This window comes from Microcaecilia unicolor, chromosome 3, assembly GCF_901765095.1.
Source record: "Microcaecilia unicolor chromosome 3, aMicUni1.1, whole genome shotgun sequence".
NCBI lineage: Eukaryota > Metazoa > Chordata > Amphibia > Gymnophiona > Siphonopidae > Microcaecilia > Microcaecilia unicolor.
The window spans coordinates 226,405,994-226,430,745 of record NC_044033.1 but is presented as its reverse complement, the minus strand read 5'-3'; the positions used below and the strand labels follow the sequence as shown (position 1 = coordinate 226,430,745).

The 24,752-nt window shown below is 45.9% G+C and overlaps 1 protein-coding gene across 1 annotated transcript in view; it reads left to right on the top strand.

Annotated features, from left to right (window-relative positions):
• Positions 1-24,752, top strand: part of LOC115466338 (butyrophilin subfamily 1 member A1-like) — a 1,244,786-nt gene that overhangs the window by 201,242 nt on the left and 1,018,792 nt on the right. The window contains exons 7-8 of the mRNA XM_030197517.1: positions 10,142-10,423; positions 10,907-11,035. Coding sequence (XP_030053377.1) covers positions 10,142-10,423; positions 10,907-11,035 — 411 coding nt within the window. The remainder of the gene's footprint in view (positions 1-10,141; positions 10,424-10,906; positions 11,036-24,752) is intronic.

The window sequence follows — 24,752 nt, the reverse complement described above, 5'->3', positions numbered from 1 at the left end:
AACAAAGGAAGCCAGACAGTGAGGCTCCATGATTAGTAACTGAATTCAGAAAGCAAACTGGAGTTTGGCTGGGAAGGAAGATAAGTTTTTTTTATCTCTTTCTGTTCTTGAAGTATAAAGCAGAAGCACATGGCTCTGCTCAGACTACTTCTCTCTCTGTCTTTCTCCCCTGCACCTACCCATCTCCAGCCACCAGAGCTCAAGCTCTGGCTCCCCTTTCTTCTCCAAAGCTTTCTCTCCAAGAGCACATGGCTTTGCTTTCTTAGGCCCTTCTCTCTCTTCCTTTCTCTCTGCACACATATACCTCTTTCAGCACAACCCCAAGGCTTCTCTCTTCTTCTGAACAAACACCCTGTCCTCTCTTTCTCTCTGTAAACACACACCCAGAGACAGCCTTGTACCATTTACCTGTACTAAGTGCTGTGAGCCTATATATATATGCAAATATAATATACTTTATATATCCAAACTCGTGTGGATTCTTTGTATTCTTTGGGAACCTACTGCCTCTACGAACTCACTGCCTCTGTGAACTGGAGTCGGGACCATCTCTAGACAACGATTGCTGACAATAGTGACTAAAGATAGAAGGATGCTAGGCTGCATAGCAAAGAGTATAATGCTCTGAAAGGAGGAGAACATAATGCTTCTATAGTGAACATTGATGAGACTTCACATGGAGTACTGTCGTTGGTTTTGGAGGCTATATTTCACTAATGACATGAAGATTCTGAGACGAAAGTGACCAAAATGGTAAGATGTCTTCATCAGAAGACATATGAGAAGAGATTGGAGGTCCTAAATATATATATATACAGTGGGGGAAATAAGTATTTGATCCCTTGCTGATTTTGTAAGTTTGCCCACTGACAAAGACATGAGCAGCCCATAATTGAAGGGTAGGTTATTGGTAACAGTGAGAGATAGCACATCACAAATTAAATCCGGAAAATCACATTGTGGAAAGTATATGAATTTATTTGCATTCTGCAGAGGGAAATAAGTATTTAATCCCTCTGGCAAACAAGACCTAATACTTGGTGGCAAAACCCTTGTTGGCAAGCACAGCGGTCAGACGTCTTCTGTAGTTGATGATGAGGTTTGCACACATGTCAGGAGGAATTTTGGTCCACTCCTCTTTGCAGATCATCTCTAAATCATTAAGAGTTCTGGGCTGTCGCTTGGCAACTCGCAGCTTCAGCTCCCTCCATAAGTTTTCAATGGGATTAAGGTCTGGTGACTGGCTAGGCCACTCCATGACCCTAATGTGCTTCTTCCTGAGCCACTCCTTTGTTGCCTTGGCTGTATGTTTTGGGTCATTGTCGTGCTGGAAGACCCAGCCACGACCCATTTTTAAGGCCCTGGCGGAGGGAAGGAGGTTGTCACTCAGAATTGTACGGTACATGGCCCCATCCATTCTCCCATTGATGCGGTGAAGTAGTCCTGTGCCCTTAGCAGAGAAACACCCCCAAAACATAACATTTCCACCTCCATGCTTGACAGTGGGGACGGTGTTCTTTGGGTCATAGGCAGCATTTCTCTTCCTCCAAACACGGCGAGTTGAGTTCATGCCAAAGAGCTCAATTTTTGTCTCATCTGACCACAGCACCTTCTCCCAATCACTCTCGGCATCATCCAGGTGTTCACTGGCAAACTTCAGACGGGCCGTCACATGTGCCTTCCGGAGCAGGGGGACCTTGCGGGCACTGCAGGATTGCAATCCGTTATGTCGTAATGTGTTACCAATGGTTTTCGTGGTGACAGTGGTCCCAGCTGCCTTGAGATCATTGACAAGTTCCCCCCTTGTAGTTGTAGGCTGATTTCTAACCTTCCTCATGATCAAGGATACCCCACGAGGTGAGATTTTGCGTGGAGCCCCAGATCTTTGTCGATTGACAGTCATTTTGTACTTCTTCCATTTTCTTACTATGGCACCAACAGTTGTCTCCTTCTCGCCCAGCGTCTTACTGATGGTTTTGTAGCCCATTCCAGCTTTGTGCAGGTGTATGATCTTGTCCCTGTCATCCTTAGACAGCTCCTTGCTCTTGGCCATTTTGTAGAGGTTAGAGTCTGACTGATTCACTGAGTCTGTGGACAGGTGTCTTTCATACAGGTGACCATTGCCGACAGCTGTCTGTCATGCAGGAAACGAGTTGATTTGGAGCATCTACCTGGTCTGTAGGGGCCAGATCTCTTACTGGTTGGTGGGGGATCAAATACTTATTTCCCTCTGCAGAATGCAAATAAATTCATATACTTTCCACAATGTGATTTTCCGGATTTAATTTGTGATGTGCTATCTCTCACTGTTACCAATAACCTACCCTTCAATTATGGGCTGCTCATGTCTTTGTCAGTGGGCAAACTTACAAAATCAGCAAGGGATCAAATACTTATTTCCCCCACTGTATATATATATATATATATATATATATATACTAGAGGAGAGGAGAGATAAATACATTAAAGAAATTACTGAGGAAACAAGCTTTTCCCAAATGACAAAAAGCTCTAGAACTAGAGAACAAGATACAAAGGTACAGGGAGATAATTCAAAAGCAACCTCAAGAAATATTTTGTCATAGAAAGAGTAATGGATGTCTGGAATGTCTTCCTGAAAGAGATGGTTGAAGGAAAACTGATGACGAAATTCAAAAAAGAGTGGGATAAACATAGAAATATAGCAAATGATGATGACAGATAAAGAGACCATGCAGCTTATAATCGAAAGAGAAAAACGCCTATATTTCGACCCAAATCGGGAGATGGGCGTGTTTCTCACAAAGGCGCCCAAATCGGTATAAGCGAAAGCTGATTTTGGGCGTTTCCAACTGCACTTCTTCGCGGAAACGAATAAAGTTGACGGGGGCGTGTCGGAGGCGGGACTGGGGCGTGGCTATCAGCCGAAGAGAGATGGGCATCTTTAGCTGATAATCGAAAAAAAAGCGTTTTTTCCGCGATTTTGGGTCACTTTTTTTGGATCCTTTTTTTTCACGAACAAGTCCCAAAAAGTGCCCCAACTGCCCAGATGACCACTGGAGGGAATCGGGGATGACCTCCCCGGACTTCCCCAGTGGTCACTAACCCCCTCCCACCAAAAAAAACCCCACTTTAAATACTTTTTTTCCAGCTTCTATGCCAGCCTCAAATGCCATACCCACCTCCATGACAGCAGAATGTGTTCTATCCTCTGACAGCCTTTCCCTGGTTCTGATGTGGCTCTCGGGTGCACTACAGGGTCACATCAGCATTGCGTTGTGGTAGATGTAGGGTATTGGGCTCCGTGATTTCATTAGCTTGTGTTACAGTCTCACGATGTTGGTAGTTGGTAGGCTGTTCTCCCATGGTGCTTTTCCCCCTGCCTACTGGGTCAGAGTGTGCCCTGTTTTGTTTCCGGTAGTCCATGAGGTAGTGGCCATTTTTGTAAGCCAGTTTTAGATCCCTTCCATGTGTTAGCCACGTTAGAGAACTTAGTTCTTACCTTGAATGTGGCTGAAAGAGGGCATTGTACCCAGCTCTGACCTACTGCTAATCTCAGTACCAGGGAGACTTGTTGCCAGTGGGGCACAACCTTTGATCTGCAGCTAACTGTGAGTAAACGTGCTTATTCCAATAAAGGACATTTTCGGAGAGGTTAGTCTTCAGGTGTAAACTGGTATGCCAATGTTATACAGCAGTAACAAGTCCTAGAGGCCTGCATGTATGCAGGTCCCTGGAGCACTTTTAGTGGGTACCGCAGTGCACTTCAGGCAGGTGGACCCAGGCCCATCCCCCCCCCCCCCCCCCCACCTGTAACACTTGTGCTGGTAAATGGGAGGCCTCCAAAACCCACTGTACCCACATGTAGGTGCCCCCTTCACCCCTAAGAGCTATGGTAGTGTTGTACATTTGTGGGTAGTGGGTTTTGGGGGAGGGGGGTTGGGGGCTCATCAACCGTGGTAAGGGAGCTATGTATGTGGGAGCTTTTTCTGAAGTCCACCGCACTGAACTAGGGTGCCCAGTTGGTGTCCTGGATATCAGGAGGGCCAGTGTACTACGAATCCTGGCCCCTCCCACGACCAAATGGCTCGGATTAGGACGTTTTTGAGCTGGGCATTTTTTGTTTCCATTATCGGTAAAAAAAAAACAAACGCCCAGCTCAAAAGCTTCCATTTTTTCGAAAATACGGTTCGGTCCGCCCCTTCACGGACTCGTTCTCGGAGATAAACGCCCATGGAGATAGGTGTTTGTGTTCGATTATGCCCCTCCATATGGACTATCCAGTCTACTCGTCTATACTATCCATTAACTCTTCTTCTTCTTCCTTAGAGACTCTATGAGGGACATTTTTGATATGACATCTAAGTCTGAGTTTGGACATTTTGCTCAAATAGTGAATATAGCGATTTTCGAAACAGCAAAATGTATTTTATTTTCGAACATGGCCACTGGTTAGATATTTTTGTGCTTTGTGCATTTATCTTTTTGGTCCATTTTTGAAAAGAAAAATCCTAGTGAAAACGCACAAAATCAAGCCGCTGCGAAGTAGGAGGAGCCAGCATTCTTAGTAGACCTCATATAAAATCTCCCAGGTACACATCTCAATGTTATCCCTTTATATTATATGGTGAGCCCTACGATACCAAACTGTACACCTCTTGTGATATTGACTTCCTTTCTGTAATCTATAGGAGTAGATTTAACTAATGTTGATAATTATAATCCCGTTGCCAGCATTCTATGGATGGCTAGATTAATAAAGTTTTTGGTGAATGATCAGCTAAAGAATTATTTAGAATTTCACAAAATCTTGCTTTATACTCAACATGGCTTTAGAACCAGGCACAGCACTGAAACAATGCTTTTGGCACTTACATAAAAAATGAGACATTTTCTAAGTAGAGGTCAGGAAGTTATTGCTGGTTTGCACAGTTTTTGAGCAAAAAGATGTATAGTTTGAGAGGGAAGAATGATATCTTATTGGAACCCTGGTTGTGGTGTACCCCAGGGTTCATCATTGTCTCCACTCTTGTTCAATGTGTATCTTAGTTCATTAGGCTCATTTTTTGCAGATTTAGGGATTATAGTTTTTTTTTCCTACGCAGATGACATCTTTTTATTAGCCCTGCCAAAATTTGAGGACACTTTGATGTCTATAAAGCATCATATTTCGCTCATAGAACAATGGACATCTGAGCACTTCTTGAGGCATAACAGAAGACGAAGATGCTGTGGTTAGGGGACTTTGATAATGTCCCATGCAAAGAGTTTGCATTAACTTCAGGAGATAGTTTGATTACTGAATACCATTCCATGGTACTTAGAATTATATTGAACTTCAAGTTGAGTTTTGTTAATCAAATTAATGCATTGAGTAAAAGTTCTTCTTTAGACTGAGTCAGCTTTGTGTTATCAGGACTTCATTGCAACTGCAAATTTTAAAACTCTAGTGCAGGCAATTCTCTTGCCATAGCTGGATTATTGCAATGTGTTATATCAAAACGTCTCATCTAAAGTGCAAAAGAGGTTACAGTTATTACAGAATACTGCTGTTAGATTGAATTTTTGGCACGGGGAGATTTGATAGCATTACACTGTTTGCCTTTTATGAGGAATTTTCATTGGTTAGCAATTCAGAAGCGCATTAGCTTTAAATTAGCTTGTCTGGTATATAAGTCATTATTTGGTCAGAACTTGGGCTTAGAGTTGCTTTTGATCCTCACTGCCCAATTACCACCCAGTAATCCCCTGCAGAAATATTTTTCAAATATTTCTACCCACGGGAGGTTTATCACCACTTGTTAAAGCGTTCTACCAGACCATCAATCTGTGGATGATGTCCACAAGGTATTTACTTTTAGCAAGACACACGCTTGCTTCACTACTCAAGATATAAAAGTTGTGCCCTGGTCAGTCAGGATGTCAATGGAAGTGGAGTAGCCTAATGGTTACTGTAGGAGCTTGAGAACCAGAGGAACCAGGTTCAATTCCCACTGCAACTCCATTGCCCTAAGTATAAAAAATAAGTATATCAAATCCTATCCCCTTCCTTCCCATGTGGGCATTGGCCACGGTGATAATCTCCATATGGTGCAGTTCAATGGCCTATGAGTAGCAGGAGGCATAATCCAAATAACTAGGATGTACTTGTTGCCACAGGTTGTTTGCTCAAGTAGTCCCATGAAGTCCATAGCCACCTGGTCGAATGGGGTGTTGATGATGGGCATGAGAGGAGCAGATGGAATCCTTGCAGGGCTGCTCAACTGGTAGGTTGGGCAAGCATGGCAGAAAAGTGCTACTTGTTTATGTATACTGGGCCCGAAAAACAAGACCAGGGTATGTTCCTGGGCTTTCTCCTCCCCCAAGTGATCTCCTATTAGGTGACTGTGTGCTAGTTGCATGAACTGTCTGTGATAAGGGTGCGGAACTAACAGCTGCTCTACCTTTTCCCCATCCAGGGTCCCCTTTGGTCATTCTTCAATAGGAAATATGGGGGAGTTACCTTAAAGGGATCTCGGATGCCCACAGAGGTTCCCATCTACAGTTCTAACCTTAACCCGCACTTCTCTAAGGGATTCATCATCTGACTGAGCCCTCTTAAAATTTCCCATTCTCCCTTCTTGATTCCACTTGCACAGACTATCTAAAGTGTCCAGGATATCCTGTCCATCTTCCCATGGACTCTGGTCTCTATCAACTGAAGTTCCTAAATTCAGAGGGCAGCACACACCATCTCTTACAAACTCCATATGTCTGCCCTGGTGGGAAGTGATCATTAACCACAAGGTAACAACATAAAAAAATCCCACGAGACGGGAACAAAACATCAAAGAGTGGGAAAAGGAAGAAGGCTTGACAGGCGATGGGATAAGCAACCAAAATTTAATATAAAGTTCTAGTCTCACAATGATACTAATGACTTGACACAGCACTGCGTTGTTTAAAATCTGAATTTGACTTTTTAATGTTGTACATTTTAGTATGCTCTTTAATAAATAAATATATAGATAGATATAAATCATCTACATCTTTTATTTTTTGGTTTAGTATACCTTTTAACATATTTGGTTTACGTGGTTTACATGATTATGATTATACAAGATATGTTTATCAAATCTTTTTTTATTATAGACTCTTGAAGCAGGCACGACTGTCCTGAAACGCGGTGCCGTGTCTTTGGTGTTTTGGGAAGTGATCATTACCATAAAGTGGGGCTAATCTAGTTACTCTTTTCCCCATAACAGATCCCTATTTATCTTTTTCCATACCAGCAGAGTTGTGTAAGTAAAGTGGTTATCCATTCCCTTTACTATGCTTCTTAAATGATCTAGTCAAATTACATCCCTAATAGGGTTCCTCCAAACTCATCTTCTTCCAGCTGTATCCATTATATTGCTAGTGAGTGGAGTGGAACAGGTGGATGTGAAGCGTCTGTTCACGCTTTCCAAAAATACTAGGACTAGGGGGCATGCGATGAAACTACAGTGTAGTAAATTTAAAACAAATCAGAGAAAATTTTTCTTCACCCAACGTGTAATTAAACTCTGGAATTCGTTGCCGGAGAAAGTGGTGAAGGCAGTTAGCTTAGCAGAGTTTAAAAAGGGGTTGGACGGTTTCCTAAAGGACAAGTCCATAAACCGCTACTAAACGGACTTGGAAAACTCCAAAATTCCAGGAATAACATGTATAGAATTGTTTGTACGTTTGGGAAGCTTGCCAGGTGCCCTTGGCCTGGATTGGCCGCTGTCGTGGACAGGATGCTGGGCTCGATGGACCCTTGGTCTTTTCCCAGTATGGCATTACTTATGTACTAGTCTAGCCCCCCACCCCCAAATCAAAGAACACTCTTACCTGGTCTGCTATGCAGTACTTTTCAAAACAGGGGACCCCCACTCCTCTTTGCTCTTTCCTCAGGTATAACACTTCCTTTGCCATTCATGGTGGTCTCCAGTTCCAAATGAAATAAAAAATCTGTTTCTGCTATTTCATAAAGAATTTATGTGACAGCCTCTCACTGGTAGAGTAATAAACAAGTTCAAGATCCTTGGAGGCTCACTCAATCCCATCTATCGAAGTCAGGACCAATGATCTTCATGAGGAGCTCATAATTAATTTTCTCTAGCTGCCTGCAATCCTTGGTTACATAAAAACTCAGATATTTGATGGGGAACTGCACCTGTTTAAATGGAAACAACTCCTTCGAATCCCATACATACTCTTTATTCAAGACTGCCTTCAAAGCTTCCATTTTATCCCATGTTTTTCTGTATATCTCTTGATGTCATCCATAAGTACATGCAATGTTAGTCATGGATTGCTAATGATAAAGATGATATCATCTGCAAAGTATTTAATCTTAAAGCCGCGGCCTGCCTCCTGAAATTCCAGAATGTCCCCATTAGCTTTCACATAAGATGTTAATTGCTCAATGGTCAATGAGAAAAACCAGGGTGAGAATAGACAACCCTGCCTTGTCCCCCTGCCAAGCCTACAGCTTTCTGTATGGCCCCCATTAATTCTAATCTGTGCCTTCAGTTCCAGACAAAGGGCCCATATGCCACCGAAAAGTCTACCCAATTTTCACTTTCTGGAGGACTCAGTACTAGAACCCCCACCCCACTCTATCAAATACTTTCTTAGCGTCAACTGCCAAAGGCATGGCTGGGTAGCCACCTCTCAAATCCTTCCAGATCAGGTTCAGTACTTTACAAATGTTGTCACCTACCTGCCTTTGGGGAATAAATCTTGACTGATCTACATAGATTAGCCCTTCAATAACTGACTTCAACCTATCTACCAATACCCTTGCACAAAGCTTGGCATCGAGATTAATAACAGATATGGATCTGCATGCACTGGGATTTTATTCCTGGCTTCGGCAGGACCATTATTTCCATGGACTCTTGCATGCAGCCATTCTGCAAAATGTCATTGAATACTCTGATAAGTCTGGGTATCAGGCTAGCACTTAAAGTCTTGAAGATCTTTACCAGGTAGCCACTAAGGCCTGGAGGTTTGCCCATATTCAGAGTTTGGATAGACTTCCTTACCTCCTCTTCAGAAATCATCCTATCCAACCTTCCCCTACTCCCCTCATTGAGTGATTGTAATGGATACCTCTCCAGAAAATCAACAACCTGCTATTCTCTCATATACACTTCACTCTGATACAAAGTTTCATAAAACCTCTTAAATGCTTGTTTAAAGTTCTCATTTTAATGTACCATATCCCTACCACCACCATCTTTAATTTGTAAAATATTTTGTTGGCCTATTTTAACTTTTAATTCCTCTCCCTCTTTTATTCCTCTATTCATAATATAAATATTTAAGCCTCTCTAGATGAAAAGCAGTTTCTAGATTCTGTAATTTCCCTAGTTCACACCTTAATTCCCCAAGCTCAAATGTATGTATACGTTTTTAAAAAGTGCTCATTTCAGCCAGGGCTGTACACAGGGGATTAAGAGAGTTATTATCCGTAATTACATGCAATTTAATTTCTGCTTCTAAAATGAAACCAAGTAAGATTGTGACTTCATTACTTTGTTGCACTGGTGTGGCCTAGGTGGGCAAGGGTCCATCCACTCGGTCTCAGCACACCCAGTAGCAATGTACCTTTTCTCTGGCTGGCAAGGATCCCCAAGCCCCGCCAGCTGAAGGCTTCCTCCTGCAGCAGACAGAACTCCTAGAAAGTTCAGCAGTCAGTGCCAATGTCCCTGGGCCACGGCTGACATACTGAGCGTACTCAGTTTTCTCAAATGCACAAAAACTAAGTATTCACAGTTTGCTGGTGGCAGCAGTGATGGCTCAGGGACAGTGCAGCTGATTGCCCAGCTTGGTAGAAGCTCTGACTGTTGGAGAAGCAGGTCTTCAACTGGGGGATGAGGGGATGGAAAGCAGAGAGAACATTTTGTGCCCACCCACTTTGTGCTCAGGCCCATTCAAAATTGGCCGTCTGGCTGTGCTACTGGTGTAGGGGAAAGTAACTGATGACAGTGGGAAAATCTGTCTGAACTGGTTTCAGTATTTTGGACTTCTGATATTTCCACGTTTCTCCTGGTGATCAGGATTTCTGGGCCTGTTCACCATCAGCAGCAGAAAGAAAAATCACCATCAAAATGAATCTCTAATATTCTGACAGATAGATGTTATTTTCCTTCAGGTCTGGGCAGTATTCCTTCAATCTCTATGAATGACTATCAGGACAGAGGGATAAGGATCCTGTGTGAATCGGCAGGATGGTATCCAGAGCCTGAAGTAACTTGGAGAGAAGAAGCTGGACAGAGTCTGGTACCAGCATCTGAAACAGAATTGCAAAGGCAGAATGGTCTGTTCGATGTCAAAACTTCCCTACTTATGAGAACAAATCAGTACAACAAGATTACCTGTCATATTGGAAACACTGTAATGAAGCAAGAGAGAGAATCAGCGATTTCTATAGCAGGTCAGTCACAGTCACAAAAATAAGCTTCAGTAACATAAAGTGTTCATATGATTGAGATCTAATTTATATCATGAGTAGAGACGTGTTGTAGCCATGTTAGTCCACTTTTAAAGGTGATCAATAGAAATAAAACATGGAAAAGAAAATAAGATGATACCTTTTTTATTGGACATAACAATACATTTCTTGATTAGCTTTCGAAGGATGTATTAAGCTTATGTCGAATAAAAAAGGTATCATCTTATTTTATTTTCCATGTTCTATTTTGTTTTATTTCTATTGATTAAATTTATATCATGAAATTGGCAGCACCTCCTAGAATCAGACCCAAAGAAGGTTGTTACCATCTTTCCCTCTCTCCCAGGTGAACATTTCTTTATTTGGTTCTTCTGGTATATTTCCATTTTCAAATTAAGAATGCTCAAATATGGATTTTGATATTCTATTTAAATTTCATACCACCTGGTTTCATTTGTTTTTCAGGAATATTTTTCCAGCGGGTCTCCCGTTGGATGGTCTCTCTCTCCATTCTTCTGGTGTCTGTGATAATCCCATTTGGTTTACTGGTTGTGTTGGTTATTTACCACTTGATGAAAGAAAGACACGAGAAAGGTAAAGTCTCTCCCCACTCCCCATATTCTAGCAGTGTCTCAGGAGATTTACAGGAGGAGAGAGGAGGAAACAGTTGGAGTAGATGGATGGGAGCGTTCCTGGCATGGGCAAAGTTTTGGGGAGTGAGGAGGGCATTGTCCCTTCCAATCAAGCTGTTTTTATCTGGGTTGTTGTGAATGGCTCCATAGGCACCATTTATAAGAGTCATGGGGAAGCAAAGCCTCCACAACCCCAACCACTAGCTTACCCCCTCCTTGCTCTGCTTGCTCTCCTGCCCGAGTCCTTGGCAGTAACACCAAATAGGAACTGCCAGCTTCTCTTCCCTTCCCTGCTGCTGTCTGCCTGCCTAGGTGAGCATAAATGAAATGAATCCATATGCAGGGCCAGAGCCCTGTGCACGCCATTGTCAGTCTCCCTCCTCCTCCTTCTCCTCCCTCCCCATGATGTAACTTCCTGTTATGAGGAAGGAATAGGAGGAGGAGCGAGACCGGCAGCAGGATGCCCAGGGCTCTGGCCCCGCATGTGGGTTCTTTTTGTTTGCGTTCACCCATTCGGGCAAACAGCAGCAGGAAAGGGAAGCTGGCTGTTTATATTTAGTGTTGCTGCTGTAGATTCGGGCAGGCAGCAGCCTGGAAAGAGGTGTGAACAAATGAGTTATGTGGGTGGGGGGAGGGAGAGAATGAGATGAAGCAATTGTGGGATAAGAGGGGAGAGAGAGAGAAAGGGTTGGAGTGATGGTTTGGTATCTCAACAATTAACTAAAGGGCAGCAGGTCTGAAACTGGCATAACATAGGGAAGGTGGGAAGTGTTGGGTAAAGAGGGAGGAAGGGAGAAAGAGCTGTGCTTTGGAGATGAGAATAGGGGAGGTACTGGTGTCAGGCCTAGGTAAGGGGGGACAGAGAAAGTGTGGTCTCCCTTTTGCTAATTCATGTGAATGTGAAAGGGGGCATACTGAGAGAAATTTCTCATTGTTGGCTAATTTCAGTTTTAAGAATAATAAATATAGATAGACAGTGGCGTAGGAAGGGGGGGGGGCGGTGGGGCGGTCCGCCCCGGGTGCACGCCGCTGGGGGGGGGGGGGGGGGGGGGTCGGCTCGCTGGTTCCCTGCTCTTTCTGCCCCGGAACAGGTTACTTCCTGTTCCAGGGCAGAGAAAGCAGGGAAGCAGCAGAGCCAACGCAGCTCCCAGTGACATGCACTGGGGGCGGATCGGCCCTCCCGCTGCAAGGTAAGGGTGCGTTTCGGGGGGGGGGGGAGGCGAGGGTGCATTTCGGGGGGGGTGCGCTCCGGAGGGGGGGTGCGCAGCGGCGACCCGCCCCGGGTGTCAGGCACCCTCGCTACGGCACTGTAGATAGTTATACTGGCTTGCTAATCAGTCTATTTTAGTTGTCTTTTTTTTTTAATTTTTAGAATAACCATAATGAATATGTATGAGATGTATGTATGCAAATAATATGCTATTTAGATTTCAGCAAAGCCTTTGACATGGTTCTGCATGGACAACTAAAAAATAAACTGAGTGCCCTCAGTATGGGCCCTAAAGTGACTGGGTTAGGAACTGGATGAGTGGAAGGCAAAGGTTGAATAATCAGTATTAAAAAAAACCCAAGGTGTACCATAAAATAAGATCTAGAGAGAATCCACAAATGGCTAAAAAAAATAAAGTCTAGAGAGAATCCACAAACGTGGAGAACTCAATAGATCCCACGAGGCGTAAAGACAAAAACAAAAAAGGTGGGAATATAAAAGCCAGGCTATCCAAAAATTGGAACCAAACCGAAATTAAAATAACCAGCGTTTGGTTAGGCCTATCCGGCCGAAACACAACGTTGTGTCGAGTCAATTTTTATGTGCAATTGTTTTATTATAATTTGTCTGGAAATTAATAAATGCTGGTTATTTTAATTTCGGTTTGGTTCCAATTTTTGGATAGCCTGGCTTTTATATTCCCACCTTTTTTGTTTTTGGCCATAAAATAAGATTAAATTGAAGCTCATAGAAGAAATTAACAATGTTTCAATCTCTGAAGAGCTGAGATGATTTCTCAGAAAATCCTAGTAATCTGTTCCCCTGTATTAAAAACACACCCCCTTTTCTACTGGATCTTGATTGAGAGAAAGCCTGATAGTTAAGAGAACACAGTTGATATATTTATTTGGATTTTGCTCACACCTTTTCAGTAGTAGCTCAAGGTGGGTTTCATTCAGATACACTGGGTACTTCCCTGTCCCTGAAGGGTTCACAATCTAAGTTTCCATATCATCATGCTGATCAATCAATCATAGACTGGTGGGTTGTGTCCATCTACCAGCAGGTGGAGATAGAGAGCAATCCTTTTGCCTCCCTATATGTGGTCATGTGCTGCCGGAAACTCCTCAGTATGTTCTCTATCTCAGCAGCTCTGGCTAGGTCTCCAAGCCTAATTTTTAGGTTTTGTTGAGTACCTGGGGTTGAGGGCTCTTCTTGAGCAAGTGCAAACCTGGTGGTGCCAGGTCCCTCCTTTTCTCCCCCCTCCCGCTGGCTCCGTTGAAAAAAAAAAAAATTTTTTTGGACGTCCTTAAGGGCGTTTATTTCAACGTTTATTTAAACGTTTATTGCAGCTACTCACTGGGACACCAGTTCGTTACAGCTCGGAGCGAGAAGCAGGTAATTTTTACCTTTTTATAGCGGGCAGGGGGTTCCCCGATCGATCGCCACGTGGCCTATGGCGTCGGAGGGCGAGGGCGCGAAGAATCGCTCCCCGGACCGCGTGTGCGCTTCTAGCGGGGATGCGGGGGTCTTAAAGTCTGATTCGCCCTTGTTGGGTGTCAGTTTGGAGGCCGGTCAGTGTCCCGGTTCTTCCTCCGGTGCGGCGGTTTTTCCCGCCATAAACGCCCATCCCCCGCTGCTCGCCTCCGCCATCTTGGCCGGCCATTCTGCTCGGACGGCTTCTTCTTGGGCCGCCCTTGAGCTGGGAGACGTTAATGCCATGGCCGCCCTTGATTTGGGCGACGGCAGAAAAGCGGCTAAAGTTAAGCGCCGTTCTTCCCGCGCAGCTCCTTCGCGGAGTGTCGCGCCGGACGCCATCTTGGATGCGCAGCATGTTTCTCCCTCGCTCTTGCGAGCGCCGGTTGAGGGTGCGTCTAGGGCTGTGGCCCAGGCTGCTGAAGTGCACAGTCTGGGGGGTTTTTCCCCCGAGTTTATTTTGCTGCTGCATCAGGCCTTCCTTATGCAAAACCTTCCCCTGCTCCCTTGTCTGATAAAGGGGTTGAGGCCCCCGGAAGTAAACGCCCTCGGGTGGATTCCCAGGCCTTAGAGGACTCTGTCTCCTCTGATGTAGATGAGGGCAGCGTATCTGAGTTCTCCCAACGGTCCTTTGGGGATTCCTTGGAGGAGACGGATTCCCGCTCGGATGGAGCGGATGACCCCTCTGCAACGCGGATCTTTCGCTCAGAGGATTTGCCCAACCTGTTAGTGCAGGCCATGAGCATTTTGAAGATTTCCTCTCCAGAGGACGTCTCTCCCTCAGCCCCTGTTGGCTCCGCCATTATGCTGGGGACGAAGCGCCTGCCTAGAACCTTCCACGTGCATGATGCCATGCACACCTTAATTTCGGCTCAATGGGATGTCCCGGAAGCGAGCCTCAAAGTGGCTAGGGCTATATCCCGCCTCTATCCTTTGCCTGAAAGTGAACGGGAGGCCTTTCTTTGGCCTACCGTGGATTCTTTAATCACTGCGGTGACTAAGAAAACGGCGTTGCCAGTGGAAGGTGGCACGGCCCTAAAGGACGCCCAAGACAAAAGATTGGAGGCGGCCTTAAGGTCGTCCTTCGAGGCGGCTGCCTTAAGTTTGCAGGCCTCAGTTTGCAGCTCCTATGTGGCCAGGGCGTGCCTGACGATTGTGCAGCGGGCTTCCCCCTCGGATCCTTCCTTGAGGGCTGATTGGCCGGCCCTGGAATCGGGCTTGGCTTATTTTGCAGACTTACTGTATGATGTTTTGAGAGCCTCAGCTAAAGGTATGGCTCAGACAGTCTCTGCACGGCGGTGGCTTTGGCTGAAGCATTGGTCTGCGGACCACGCCTCTAAGTCCCGCCTGGCTAAGTTGCCTTTTAAAGGCAAGCTGCTCTTTGGGGTCGAGCTGGACAAAATTGTGACCGATCTCGGCACGTCTAAGGGCAAGAGGTTACCAGAGGTCAGGGCTCGGGCCAGTGCTCGCCCCGGTAACTCCAGAGGATGGTTTCAGGAAGCCCGTCGGTACCGCCCGGGCAAGTCGGGCTCCTCTGCCCCCTCTTCCTTCAAGAGGAACTTCTCCCCCAAGCAGCATTCCTTTCGCAGAGACCGCCGTCCCGGAGGTGTGCCCTCCGGTCCTCCCCCAGGGTCTCGTACCCAATGACGGGACCCTGGTCCATGGCCCAGTGCAGATTGGAGGACGCCTGTCCTCGTTTCTGGGCGAGTGGACCAGGGTAACTTCAGACGCTTGGGTGCTGGAAGTCATCAGAGACGGCTACAAGCTAGAGTTCTGCCGACCCTTAAGAGACGGGTTTGTACTCTCTCCCTGCAAGTCTCCAGTCAAAGCTGTGGCAGTGCAGCAGACCTTGGACAATCTGATCCGTCTGGGTGCGGTCGTTCCGGTGCCAGACAATCAGCTTGGCAAGGGACGTTACTCCATTTACTTTGTGGTACCAAAGAAAGGAGGTTCTGTACGGCCTATCCTCGACCTCAAAGGGGTCAATCGGGCCTTGAAAGTTCAGCACTTTCGCATGGAGACTCTCCGCTCTGTTATAGTGGCAGTGAAGGCAGGGGAGTTCCTGGCATCCTTGGACATCAAGGAAGCGTACTTGCATATTCCCATCTGGCCTCCTCATCAACACTTTCTGTGTTTTGCAGTCCTGGGCCGACACTTCCAGTTCAGAGCCCTCCCGTTCGGGTTGGCTACTGCTCCGCGGACCTTCTCCAAAGTAATGGTGGTCATCGCGGCCTTCCTGCGAAAGGAAGGAGTACAAGTCCATCCTTATCTGGACGACTGGTTGATCCGAGCCCCCTCTTATGCAGAGTGCGGCAAAGCTGTGGACCGGGTGATAGCTCTTTTGAGCTCCCTGGGGTGGATCATCAACTGGGAGAAAAGCCAGCTGCGCCCGACTCAGTCCCTGGAGTATCTGGGAGTTCGATTCGACACCCAAGTAGGCAGAGTGTTCCTGCCGGACAATCGGATTGTCAAACTTCAGGCTCAGGTGGACCAGTTCCTCGTAGCCTCTCCGCTTCGGGCTTGGGACTATGTGCAGCTGTTGGGCTCTATGACGGCCACGATGGAAGTAGTGCCCTGGGCCAGGGCTCATATGAGACCACTTCAACATTCTCTGCTGCAGCGCTGGACTCCGGTGTCGGAGGATTATGCTGTGCGCCTTCCCTTGGACCCAGCAGTGCGCAAGGCGCTGAGCTGGTGGCTGAAGACAGACAAGTTGTCTGCAGGAATGCCTCTTGTGACCCCGGAGTGGATTGTTGTCACGACGGACGCCTCTTTGACGGGCTGGGGAGCCCACTGCTTGGGAAGGACAGCGCAGGGGCTCTGGTCTCCTGCAGAGGCAAAGTGGTCTATCAACCTCCTGGAACTCAGAGCCATTCGGTTGGCGCTTTTGGAGTTCCTCCTGGTACTGACGTTGAAGCCAGTACGGGTCCTGTCGGACAATGCCACGGCTGTGGCCTATGTCAACCGCCAGGGAGGTACCAAGAGCACCCTTCTAGCCAAGGAGGCCATGAATCTATGCCAGTGGGCGGAAGCGAACCTGGAACAGCTGTCAGCGGCCCACATTGCCGGAGTCCTGAATGTCAAGGCGGACTTTCTCATTCGCCATACCTTGGAGCCCGGAGAGTGGCAGTTATCGGCTCAGGCGTTCTTGGACATCACGAAGCGCTGGGGCCAGCCGAGCCTAGACCTGATGGCGTCATCGGCCAATTGCCAAGTGCCGCGCTTTTTCAGCAGAGGACGGGACCCTCGATCCCTGGGAGTAGATGCTCTTCTCCAACAGTGGCCGACACAGGAGCTTCTCTATGTGTTCCCGCCCTGGCCCATGTTGGGCAGGGTGCTAGACCGGGTTGCAAAGCATCCAGGCCGGATAATCCTGGTGGGTCCGGACTGGCCCAGACGTCCCTGGTATGCGGACTTGATCAGGCTCTCAGTGGACGACCCTCTGAGACTGCCAGTGGAGCAGGGCCTGTTGCATCAGGGTCCCGTGGTGATGGAGGATCCCTCCCCCTTTGGTCTTACGGCCTGGCTATTGAGCGGCAGCGTCTGAGGAAGAAGGGCTTCTCAGACAAGGTCATCGCCACTATGCTGAGAGCGAGGAAGCGCTCTACTTCTACTGCTTACGCCAGGGTTTGGTGTACCTTTGCAGCGTGGTGTGAAGCAGGCTCACTTTCTCCCTTCACTGCTCCAATTTCTTCAGTGTTGGCGTTCCTGCAACAAGGTCTGGAGAAAGGCCTGTCGCTCAGTTCCCTTAAAGTCCAGGTAGCGGCTCTGGCTTGCTTCAGGGGACGCCTGAAGGGTGCTTCCCTGGCTTCGCAGCCAGATGTGGTGCGTTTTCTCAAGGGAGTTAATCACCTGCGCCCTCCTCTGCACTCAGTGGTGCCTGCGTGGAATCTCAACCTGGTGCTAAGAGCCTTGCAGAAGCCGCCTTTTGAACCCTTGTCGAGGGCATCTCTGAAAGACCTGACGTTGAAAGCAGTCTTTTTGGTGGCTATCACTTCAGCCAGAAGAGTTTCCGAGCTCCAGGCACTCTCATGTCGAGAGCCTTTTCTGCAGTTCACTGAGGCAGGAGTGACTATTCGCACAGTGCCTTCCTTCCTGCCCAAGATTGTTTCTCGCTTCCATGTGAATCAGCAGCTCTGTCTCCCTTCCTTTCGTAGGGAGGACTACCCAGAGGAATACTCTGCTCTCAAATATCTGGATGTGAGACGAGTCATCATCAGATACTTGGAAGTGACCAATGATTTCCGGAAGTCGGATCATCTGTTTGTCCTGTTTGCAGGTCCTCGTAAGGGTCTGCAGGCCGCTAAGCCTACAGTGGCAAGATGGGTCAAGGAAGCCATTGCAGCGGCTTATGTGGCTGCGGGGAAGGTGCCGCCTATCCAGCTGAAGGCTCACTCCACTAGAGCTCAGGTGGCCTCGATGGCAGAGGCCGGGTCCGTCTCCTTGGAAGAGATATGCAAGGCGGCAACTTGGGCATCGGCCCATACCTTCTCCAGGCATTACCGCTTGACTGTGGCTGCTCGGGCGGAGGCCCGGTTTGGAGCTTCAGTGTTGCGGTCAGGGATTTCGATGTCCCGCCCTGGGTGAGTACTGCTTCGGTACATCCCACCAGTCTATGGATTGATCAGCATGATGATATGGAAGGTAAAATTATGTATCATACCTGATAATTTTCTTTCCATTAATCATAGCTGATCAATCCATAGCCCCTCCCAGATATCTGTTCTGTTTATAGTCTGGTTGCATTTCAGGTTCAAGTTTAGTCTTCAGTTCCTGTTCAGGAGGACTTCGTGTTCAAGTTTTGTCAATTGGATTCTTCAAGAGTTGAGACGAGTTTGTGTTACAGTGAGCTGCTGCATTCCTCTCCCCTCCGTTTTACGGGGCTGGATTGAGACATAAATTCTGCCGGCGCTCCCTCCCGCTTCGTGCGGCTGTAGGGCAGCTTTGTACCCCTCCCGCTTTGGCGGTGTTAGGGTCAGTCAGCTCCTCCCGCGGTTGCAGGATAAGCCAGATCCCCCCGCATCGGCGGGGTGGTGTCCCTCCCCCGCTCCACGGGGATGAGCTGGACGGATTCACCTCCCCCACTTGTGTGGGGATGAGCTGGGTTAATTCCCCTCCCCCGTTTCGGCGGTGATGAGCTGGGCAGAGTGTCCCTTTGTGGGTGTAATTCTCTAAGTGCTGAGTCCTGCGGATGGAGCTTGGATATCGACATACTGAGGAGTTTCCGGCAGCACATGACCACATATAGGGAGGCAAAAGGATTGCTCTCTATCTCCACCTGCTGGTAGATGGACACAACCCACCAGTCTATGGATTGATCAGCTATGATTAATGGAAAGAAAATTATCAGGTAAGATACATAATTTTACCTTGCACCTGACGCAATGGAGGGTTTAGTGACTTGCCCAAGATCACAAGAAGGAGCAGTGAGATTTGAGCCAACCACCTCTGTATGTCAAGCCCAGTACTCTATGCACTAGGCCAGTCCTCCACTCTTATATCATTGAGAGTAGTCAGATTCCTATTGTGTTGGGTCAAGGCAGATATGGTCTCTGGTCTCACACCAGACGGCAAACCTCTTCCATTTGAACGAGTAACACCTCTTCGCAGAATCTCTTCTGGAAGCAAGTAGCACCTTGGAGACACCCTTGGAAGGACCCAAGGAGGCAAAGTCTACGCTCTCAACATCCAGGCCGTGAGAGCCAGGAACTGGAGGTTGGGATGCAGAAGTGTTCCCTCGTTCTGAGTAATGAGGGTCGGAAAACACTCCAATCTCCACGGTTCTTCGAAGGATAACTCCAGAAGAAGAGGAAACCAGATCTGACGCGGCCAAAAGGGCGCAATCAGAATCATGGTTCCGCGATCCTGCTTGAGTTTCAGCAAAGTCTTCCCCATCAAGGGTATGGGAGGATACGCATATAGAAGACCCTTCCCCCAATAAAGGAGGAAGGCATCCAGTGCTAGTCTGCCGTGGGCCTGAAGTCTGGAACAGAACTGAGGGACCTTGTGGTTGACTTGAGTGGCAAAAAGATCTACCAAGGGGGTGCCCCACGCTTGGAAGATCTTGCGGACAACTCTCCCGTTGAGAGACCACTCGTGAGGTTGCATTATCCTGCTCAACCTGTCAGCCAGACTGATGTTTACACCCGCCAGGTACGTACCTTGGAGAAACATGCCGTGCCAGCGAGCCCAAAGCCACATCCTGACAGCTTCCTGACACAGGGGGCGAGATCCGGTGCCCCCCTGCTTGTTGATGTAGTACATGGCAACCTGATTGTCTGAATTGGAATAATTTGGTTGGATAGCCGATCTCTGAAAGCCTTTAGCACGTTCCAAACCGCTCTCAACTCCAGGAGATTGATCTGAAACCGTGTTTCCTGGAGGGACCAACTGCCTTGGGTGTGGAGCCCATCGACATGAGCCCCCCACCCCAGGAGGGACGCATCAGTGGTCAGCAGTTTTTGCGGCTGAGGAAATTGAAAGGGACGTCCCAAGGTCAAATTAGATCGAATTGTCCACCAACGAAGGGATTTGAGAAACTTCGTGGACAGCTGGATCGATTCCTCTAGGTCCCTGGGAAGCTGGGTCCATTGAGCTGATCTCATGTGAAGACGTGCCATGGGAGTCACATGAACTGTGGAGGCCATGTGGCCGAGCAATCTCTTTTTTTTTTAATTTTATATTTATTGATTTTAATTATAATACAAACAAATCAAGTTTGTAAGGCAATAAAGAGAGTTATTGAGGAAAGAAAATAAAAAAAATATTCCATTTAAACATACATGTCAAACTTATTTATCTTATCTCTCTTCCTTAGACCACCATAAAATAAGGGGGGAGAGTCCAAACAAATTTAAGGAGAATTATTACTCTAAAAGAGAAGGAAAAAAAATCTCAGCACAAATTGGCATAGTCCTGATTTTACTTTCTCTTAATTCTTACTTGCTGATATCAATCGTTCTTCCTAATGGCCGAGCAATCTCAACATCTGCCGAGCTGTGATCTGCTGAGACGCTCTTACCCAGGAAACAAGAGACAGAAGATTGTCTGCCCTCGCCTCGGGTAGGTAGGCATGAGCTGTCTGGGAGTCCAGCAGAGCTCCTATGAATTCTAGTCATTGAACTGGAAGAAGGTGGGACTTTGGGTAATTTATCACAAACCCGAGTAGCTCCAGAAGTTGAATAGTCATCTGCAGGGACTGTAGAGCTCCTGCCTCCGAGGTGTTTTTCACCAGCCAATCGTCGAGATAAGGGAACACATGCACTCCCATTCTGCATAGAAATGCTGCTACAACCGCCAGGCATTTGGTGAACACCCGAGGCGCAGAGGCGAGCCCAAAGGGCAGCACACAATACTGAAAGTGCTGTGTTCCTAGACAGAATCGAAGATACTGTCTGTGAGCTGGCAGTATCGGGATGTGAGTATAAGCGTCCTTCAAGTCCAGAGAGCATAGCCAATCATTTTCCTGAATCATGGGAAGAAGGGTGCCTAGGGAAAGCATCCTGAACTTTTCTCGGACCAGATATTTGTTCAGGGCCCTTAGGTCTTGTTGAGAAATTAGGGGTCCCAAGCCCCCCCAAGAAGGCTAGGGTGACCTTAATCTGACTCCATCCCTAAATAGCACTAGTACTGGGGTAATCAGGGGGTTGTGAAGTTCTAAGAGGAATTGCCACTGAGAGAGACACTAGAGCTAAGGAAAAGGTACCAGCCTTATGACAAACTGGAACCAGATTACAAGTTATACAATGCAGTGAGAGATAGCTGCTGGATGCAACAAAAGCATTTATACTTACAGCCTTTCATCATTAAGTTAAGCCCACAAATCATCATTTGGAATAAGGATTTTATTTGTACATCAGACTTTAATCAGGTACATTCAGCAGACAGATTCTGGGTACAACCGGACAGAGCTTCGCCGTCTGACAGAAGCTTTGGAGAAGACTCTCAAACTAAGGCAAAATCTCCCCTCTTTTATACTCTATCTTCTCCATAGAAGTGAATGGTGAGATACCTAGCTCCTAATATTTCTCACTTTCTGAGATCATACTTTCCCATGCGATCTGCTATCTGATGTGCCCACCTCCTTCCGTTCTCAGCTACTGCTAATTATCAACATGTTTTGGGAAGCGTTGAGATAACAGTTTCACATCTTCCGGCTGCAATACTTTTCATACCTTCTCATGAACTCTGTATTACCTCTGTATCATTGTATACCAAAATTATAAGCTCCATTTTATTCATCTGATCTTTCATTACAGGTGCTATATTTGAATTAAAAGTTGTACCAGTTTGTATCAGGACTCATTGTTCAGACCTGCTTTTTGCAGATTCTCAAATATTAATTCATTTACTTATGGTTTGGCCTAGTCAGTACTTTTACAGTTGTTTTAGCTGTTAAAGGTATGTAAATTGACCCATCACTATTCCAGTGGATGGATCCCAAGCGGGGACACATATTAACTTACAGGAAAAGCAAGTCCTTGCGCAGCCAGTCATAGATTTTTAAACCTAGCTGGTATTTTTACAGCCTGAGTCCTAAAATCTGGCCTTCCACCCTTCCGGTGGGCATCTTGCTGTAGTATAATTATACATTCCCCACTTGTCACCCCCTCTGAGGAGGGGTGACACAAAGCTCGTCAAGCTCGTCATCATCCATTCCAGAAGGTGGCAAGCTATCAAACGAGAGGGGGAGTTTTGGTCCTACTAATTGATAGAGGGTATGGTGCAAGACAGGAAACCTCATTCTTAGGTGGTATATTCTTGGGCATATGGAATTCCCTTTATATTACCCAACCCTTGGGCTTAATCTTGATGTCATCTCTCTTGAGACTTAGTGAGAAATGTTTATATGAATGGGACTAATCCATGAGTTCATTTACAAAATCCCATGAAGTATAGGTATACGGGTAATAGCAATTTCAGGTGGATCATACTAATAAATACTTTTAGGTTTTGCTATGACTTCTATTGTATCTATTGCATAGTACATGGGGAGATAATCCAATGTATCTATCTCAGTGGTCTTGAGAAGGAACAGTGGTTTTGATTAAGCATTGTTATGGGCTCAACAAATATGTGGTTAGTATTCAGGTTGCAGGCTGTTTAAGGTTGTAGGTATTTAGAATCCTTAAACAGGTCGGAATTCTTGGATCTTACTATTACTCATCATTGGCATCCAATCATGAGCACTAATAAGTGGATAGCAAGTATGAGGTTGCCTCATACAGCAAAAATGGTCAATCTTAGGAAAATTTATATTAACCAAGGTCATGCATGAATCTTGACATATGCATAATGACCTGGAAGTATGGGAAGCAATTTATATATTCATTACCCCACTTGGAGCTTAGTCAAACCTACAGAAAGACATGTAACGTAAGTAAGCCTACACCAGAGTTAAACAATTGCATAACTGGTTGATACTCGTATCTGAGTAATATCAACTTCCATTCAAATTACATAAACAGAAATAACAGGGAAATTCTTAGAAAAACAATTAGAACAATAAAGGAAATAATAGGAAAATAAAAATAAAACCTTTTCAATATCTAGACATGATTACTGCTAAACTGAAAATAAAATAAAATATGAATCTATAATGTCCATAAACAGCAACAGTAATTCTCAAATTAAGTATCAGTTCCAAATTCTCTTTCATCGATCATGGTTGAGGCGGTGGAAGCGCTGAAGAATCTGGACGGAGATCTGGAAGATCTAACAGGACTGGGTTTTCAGGCTGGCTTGCTGAAGGAAGTTGCCGGTCTTGAGATGGTTAGGCTTGTAACATCTGGTTCTATGGCTGAGTAAACCCGTATATCTTTCACATGGACCCAAGACTTGTGGTCCAGCAGTTTGCAAGATGTAAAGATTATTGGGGGATCTAACATCATTTGGGCCTGGATAGATCTTTATTCTAGGCATACACCATCATAATCAGTCCATCAAGAGCCAGAGGCTGGCAAAGGAATAAGCAAAATAACTGTATGCCTGAATGACACATAGCTATATCTTAGTGGGCATAATCAGTGTGAATTGAATAGGTATGAAAGACAATGTAAACATGGAGAAAACAGTGCTAATTAAGTGCAAAAAGGAAATGGGAAACCAGAAGGGTTCAATAATGAAAAGTCAATTTACATAAATAACAATAGTATATATGAAATTGTATCTACAAAAAAACAATTAGAATTTAGAGATGATGGTAAATGTTCAATTATTGATGTATGGAGGGCAATGCGTTGCAATCTATCGCCAATAGATATGGAATCTTCACCTACGATGACTACCATTCACCAAGGGTTGAGCCCTCAGCTGCAGGAGGCCAGTAGGACTTACGAGTGAGATGATTCAGAAGGGTAGATTAGCAAATAGTCATAGTCAAAGCTGAAGATTAATGTGCAGAAATCTAAAACTCATAAATAGTCCAGGTGATGGAAGTATATTCTGGAATCACGGTCGTTGTCTGTTGTAATAGAGAGCTCATACGTAAAGTGACATGTAGGTTCTGAAAAAGATGAGAAGCCTGCAAAAATATTCAATATAACAAAATATTTGAGAGCATAACCAAGAAGGGCTACATTAATGACATCATTTGGACAAAAGAAAATTCTCATTGGAGAAGTTGGTGCTTCTTTTTCTTGCCAGAAGTCAGTTGCAGTAGAAGTACTAAACTAGAATAGAGGCGGTAGATCAGAAATTGGATTGACAGTCTTCACTCAACCTACAGGACTTAATAAATAGAGGTGATATAAGAAGTAAAATCAAGTGGTCAAATCTCAGCATAAGACCATTAGAAAGAATAGATTATAGAATGCATTGTTAGTTCCTTTGCGCATCAGTAGGTGGAGCATAGTGTCAATATATACCGTATTTTTCGGACTATAAGACGCACCGGACCATAAGACGCACCTAGGTTTTAGAGGAGGGAAAGAGGAAAAAAAAAATTTTCCTCTTTCCCTCCTCTAAAACCTAGGTGCTCCGGTGCGTCTTGTCC